Here is a 6,409-nt window from a genome sequence, read left to right on the forward strand (position 1 = left end):
TTTAACATCAAAACATTTAAAATTTTGAAACCAAACTCAAATTTCAAAGCAAACTTGAACCTCCTACATCAAAGGTTACAAATGCTTGTCCCATGCTACCACTCACACTACTTAATGTCATCTACTTCACAATATTCAAATGAATTCATAATAAAATATAAGTTTAATGATGATGTTTGTTCTTGAAATAATTGAACACACAAAAGTTAAACATTGTTTTTATATACTCCTTAGATTTCAAAGTATATCCACTCACAAATGTTTGTTCCAAATTAAAACCCTAACATATCCATCTGAACTTGCAAAAAGATGTTCCCCAAATTTAGGTTTCCCTTCCCACACACTACATACCACCATACAACAACCTATCACCAAAACATTTCGCAATGCAAAGAACATGCAACTGCTAGTTTAAAATTTGTATTTTCCATCATCGTAATTTAATAACAAATGGTTTGGATCTCTATTAAAAAATATCTCTTTTTTTTTTAATCTATAACTTCCTCTTACCATTCTCTATGAGATCCAAGCTTAGCTAACGATTTACCTTCAACATTTCAATCATGATGTACACAATATTTAATTAGATATTTTAATATAACATACTTTTTATAGTTTTCTAGATTAACAAATATTATTGGAAAAATTCAAATAATACTTAACACTTTATACTTCACTCTTCCACTACAAAATTACAAAATCTTCAGCTACCTACCATTTTTCTTTTCTCCAATTTGATATCATTATAAACTTCCAAATCAAATCAAAATAAAATAATTAAAAGACTAATTTTCCATTTTAAATTACATTCATGACTTTTACAATTACTTCCATAAAACCCAACTAATAACTAACTCCATAAACAATAAATTATTAAAACGTATCACTTCTAAACTAACGTAGATTATATTTAACTCTTCACTCCTTTCTTGTCATATCATACTTTTTCTCCCACCATATATTCCTTGCATCATACCTAACCTACTTTCGCCTACACTGCCTACCAATGATGAATCATGTAAGAATTTCAGTAGCTCTGAGACGTAATGAATGCTATGTGAAGTAGTCAATTGGAGGAGGTTTCATGACATCTTGACTTATAATGTACCAGCAATTCACCCTAAAATATCACCTGTTTGTCACAGAGAATCATAATTTCTAATGGCCTCCTCATCCAGATCAATGAATACCATCATTAAGCAAAGAAATATCTAGAGTTGCCTGCTCATTTTGAAACCAAATACATATATATATATATGATTTTACCATTTTGCTATCTATTTTAGATGCTTATAAGAAACATTCATAGTTGCTCGCTCACTTTATAACATGTCCAAGTTATACACAAAATTCTTAAGATTTTTCACAATTTTGCTATCCAGTTTCTTTGGAACATGTCCAACCTACATACAAAAGATATATATGATTTTCATAATTTGGCTATATCCATTTTAGATACAAGGAAAAGCCTCCATGAAAGAAACCTACCAAGCTTGAGAAAGTGGGCCAATATTTTACAACGTTGGTGGTGGCCCGGTTTGCCTCAAAACTCTTAACCAGTAATCCATACTATCACAATCATCATCATTAACTTGGAACTCCTCATTCCACAGCTGATGGGTGTTTGTATTTACACCATCTATATTGATATTCGACATATCATTCTCTTCATAGGCAGACATGAGATTATAGAGATCTTCTCTCCTTTCTTCTTCTCCAAAATTAGGGTTACACAAGATAGTTGTCTCATCTAGTACTAACTCTTGGCTTTTGTCATGAGCTTCCATGGTGGTTGGGTATTGTTGGAGCCCAATTGACCCTTCAAAAGATTCAATAGAACTGAACTGAATCCAATCCAAGTTTGAGCCTGGATTGAAAGTTTCATTCTCTGTAGATGAAAAGATTTCACTTGTCAGATCATCTGAAGTGGACAAGTTGGTGATGGAATAGTCAATTGAAACTTCTGATTGGGTCAGAGCTGAACTATGTGGAAGCATATCCTTCTCCATTGATGGACTTGTTTCACTGCACTCAGAGTAATTAAGTGATATCTGATTGTGTTCCGCCACAGTTGCCACCGGATTGATTCTTGCTTGGGGAAGCCTTTTCTTCAAGTGGGTATTCCACACATTCTTTATCTCATTATCTGTTCTTCCTGGCAGGCGTGAGGCAATGGCAGACCACCTGGATAATCCATAATCACTTTAATCATGAAAGAAATAAAAAGGTAAAATATATATATTCTTTTATTGGTTTAAGAGACAATAAAAAAAAAACCAAGTTATCAAAGATCAAATGAAATTATAAAGAATGAATTGAAATAATTTCATTATACAACTTACCTGATATGCAACCTAATTTCAAATATGGTGGAAGAAACAATTGAATAAGGAAGGATAATGAAAAATGAACAATGAACAAACCTGTTGCCCATAAGTTGGTGAAGTTTAATAATAGTTTCCTCTTCCTCATTTGTAAAATTCCCCCGCTTGATGTCTGGTCTGAGGTAATTAATCCATCGCAGACGACAGCTTTTCCCACATCTCAAAAGTCCTGACACAGTGCAAGAGCATGGATCAATATTGTCAATAGTTTTTAGTTTGATTCTGTTAGTTCTTTACTTCATCTAGGATTCATCATAAAAATGACAACAATGATCAAATTTGACAATAGTTTCGAGCTGGACTAGGTTTATTTTCTTCATCATAAAAATGAGAGTTGTTACATGGGTACGTAGTAATCAGAATTTAAAGGATCATATTATTTCATTCTGATATTGGAACTTCAAATATAATTGGAAACATGTTCTTTAATCTATTGTTAGAATGAAGTAGTTAGAAGATTATATATCACTTATATTTAATATTATTTGAAAAGGGACCAGTTATCATCCCTACAAAATGCACTGTTGACCAAATTTCAAAAACTCGAAAACATACTGATATTTTTTGATATTTTCAACATTTGATCTTCATGATCTGCGTAAAAAAATATGTTTGACCTTATTTTAATCTTTAGTGCATTTTGTCTGAAGATTAGCCAGTCCCTTTGAAAAGTATCATATGATCCATCATCAGTTGAAGTAGTCACAGTATTATATTTTGCAATCCTCTACCTACTTTATTATACTGATGATTTATAGAGATGATTCAAAATATGGGTGAAAAAGAAATTGTATAGTAGTATGATCTTCATGGCAATTCAACTTTAACTATTTAAAACTTTTAGTCTAGAAATCAAACCTTAGTGTGTGATGTTTAAACTATCCGCATTTCTTATTACTCCATAATTATATAATCATATAATTACTTCATTCTGATCTATTTCTTTATCAATATTGTTAGAGTGAAGTATTTGGAAGATCATACTACTTAATTTTGAAGATGCTTCTTCAAATATGATCCGAAATGTATTCTATTATCATCATCACACTGAAATAGGTACAATACCATGCTCTACAATCCTCTAATTACTTCATTACCATAATAGATAGATTATAAAGTATAATACAAAGCATCCATGAAAAAAATTTATAAAGTAGCATGATCCTCTAACTACTTCATTATGATCATATGGGTTTGTCTAATTCATTCAAACAACTTCAATTACTTGACAATTCTGTAACTACTTCATTTTCATGATGAATCATAGATAAAAGAAAAACCTAACATAATCAAATTCAAATATATTATGAATATGAACTGTAAGAATTCCATATGTTTACAGAATAAAATATATTGAAAGAATATATATATATATACATTTAGAACCTGCTTGCTTAGGAAGAGCACGCCAATTTCCATAGCCATTTCTCTTAATAAAATCTCTGAGTATTCGATCCTCTTCAGCTGTCCAAGGACCCTTCTTTACTCCCATTTTGTCACAACAGGGTGCTCGCCCCATTCTTTTAGCAACTGTTTGCTAGTAAGAAGTTATGAACAAGAATATAATGTAAGGTTTGTATTCACACCAGTGGCCTTGCTTGAAATGCCATCTAGCTGCTTTACACAAAATTCAAATGGCCAGGGCCTCCTCCTTTATAGATTTAAAGTCGGCAGACAGTGTGGCCCACTTAATGACGCGTGCAAAAAATGTGGACACATTTTTTAATGCAATTGTCATTTTCACTCCAGTCAAACTTTGACCGTTGTTCAACCATAATATTTACTTACGTCCAAAAATCAAAGAGTTATACCTGTTTGTTGAAAACTTACAAGAAAATATAAGTTATATATGTAAAGCCCAATTCATCACAGACCATGAAAAGCATTTCCTTCGCTTTCATTGCTCCCTACCAAACTACATCTCCGTTCACTAGTTGTACAATGAAATTGCCACGTGTGATGCATTCGAAAAGAGGGATCCAACCCCCAAACTTGTCTTACATAGAGAATTTGACTAAACTAGAAGTTGGATAAGACATGATGCAACTTTGACAAGTGTTTATATATTTTATTTTATAATAGTGTCATGTTGGTCTGATCACACTTATTTACATAATTGTATGTTGAAATATATATCACGATTGTCAACAAATTTGTTGAAATGTATAATGTGTATGTCAATATAATTCAATAATGTTGTAAGGAATTTTTAGGGAGATGGACAAACATGTGATTTGTTTGTCATAGTGTAAATATTTATAGAAAATAGATCCTACTTTTTAGGGAAGGTTAGAATTTGAATTTATTTATTAACAAACTTTTTGTGATAGATCCTATTTTTTTAGAGAAGGTTAGAATTTGAACTTACTTATTAACAAACTTTTTGTGATAGTCTATTTTTGTCATATTTATAAAAATATAGTATATAGTATATGCTATGTTGATTTTAACTATATGAGATTACATAAGGAGTGTAATATTTAAAATTATTACATATATATATTTATGATTTTGATTGTGTCATAGTTTTTTTGCATCAACGCTTTGGATTGCACTTAGTGCTTTATCGTCAAGGTAAAGGAGAGTGGCCGAGATTTTTTAAAAATGTCAAATGCAGACTTAGAGTCACTCAAGGAAATGTAAATGGTGAGCATGTAAGCAAGGAGGGGAAGAAGAAAAACTTTGATAAAAACAAAAACCAAATAACTAATATACATGTAAAAATACGTATAGATATGTATGTGTGTATGTGTGTGTTTCTATGTATCTATCTATTTGTATATGCACACACACATACATATCTATACATATTTTATCCATCTATATATATAAATACATACATACATACATACATATTTTACATGGATATATATTTAAACACACACGTGTGTGTGTGTGTGTGTGTGTGTGTGTGTGTGTGTGTGTGTGTGTGTGTGTAGAATATGTTTAGACATGTATGTGTGTGTGCATATACAAATAGATAAATACATAGAGACACACAAATACATACCTATATATTTGTACATATATACACACACACATATAAATATATATGTATATTGTACACAATTGATTTGCTTATTCATGAGACTTTAATGCAGAGTGCAAATAAATTGACAACGAACTAAATTAAATCCAAGAAATCATTGTCACAATGGAAACTCTATAAATGTCCCATGTTTCCCTAACTACAACCGCTAAGAATGCTCTCAGACCAACATCTCAGTGACAATTCTATAATGGAAGTATGTTTAAAATACATATCTACAAGGATGTATGCAAGATCTATGACTAAATACAGATTATATGTGACTAACAACTCTAGAATGTTATTAAATGAATATATAATGAGCTAAACATGTACAAAAATGATACTAAATAACATAAAGAGAAAGCTAAAATGCTATCAAAAAGACATGAACTTGATATGATGACAATGTTAAAAGATGATAATTCTAAATGTGCCTACAGTGCAGATGCCTAAAACTTGGGTCATTTAGCTCTTGAATTTCCCTCCTATTTATAGGATTTTGGAAGAGATTGGGGTAAGAATCAGGATTTTACCTTTGATTGGAGGGTGGAGGTGAAACTGAAAATACCTTATAAGGGACCAGGAGGAAGAGTCCAATAGACTTAGTTTGTGAGCATAAAAGAGGATTTTTCCAATTGTTTTAAATGTAAAAAGGAGGATTTTCACTTTTGTGAGGATAAATGGATTTATTGATTTAATAAATGTTCCATTTATTTTCACTTTTGTCTTTTCCTTTTTTTTTTTTTAAATCATTTTATGAATTCTTTTTCCTCTTTTTAAAATGATTTAGGTCCTTTTTTATTTGGTATTTGATTGATTGATTGATTTAAAAGTTTGTCAGTTTCTCTCTGATTTAATCCCTAACTCGCGTCCTTTGATCGAAATTGCATTGTTTATGTCTTTGCCAATTTTTGGGGGTCTACAAATGCCCCTCTTTGAGCTAATATGTGAAGCATATTAGTTCAAAATTTGTCTTGATTCTTTGATTTTAGGT

The 6,409-nt window shown here is 31.0% G+C and overlaps 1 protein-coding gene across 1 annotated transcript; it reads right to left on the reverse strand.

Annotated features, from left to right (window-relative positions):
* Positions 1-1,290: 1,290 nt before the first annotated feature.
* On the reverse strand, positions 1,291-3,993 carry LOC149535722 (uncharacterized). The gene is made up of 3 exons (XM_089803878.1): positions 3,771-3,993; positions 2,424-2,553; positions 1,291-2,184 (listed from the first exon to the last, which is right to left on the reverse strand). The coding sequence occupies exons 1-3, from the start codon at positions 3,901-3,903 to the stop codon at positions 1,515-1,517; spliced, it is 933 nt and encodes a 310-aa protein (XP_089660004.1). The 5' UTR covers positions 3,904-3,993; the 3' UTR covers positions 1,291-1,514.
* Between the last annotated feature and the right edge of the window lie 2,416 nt (positions 3,994-6,409).

The sequence above is a fragment of the Cupressus sempervirens genome, chromosome 10 (genome assembly GCF_028749045.1).
Source record: "Cupressus sempervirens isolate cs-2001-9-10 chromosome 10, ASM2874904v1, whole genome shotgun sequence".
NCBI lineage: Eukaryota > Viridiplantae > Streptophyta > Pinopsida > Cupressales > Cupressaceae > Cupressus > Cupressus sempervirens.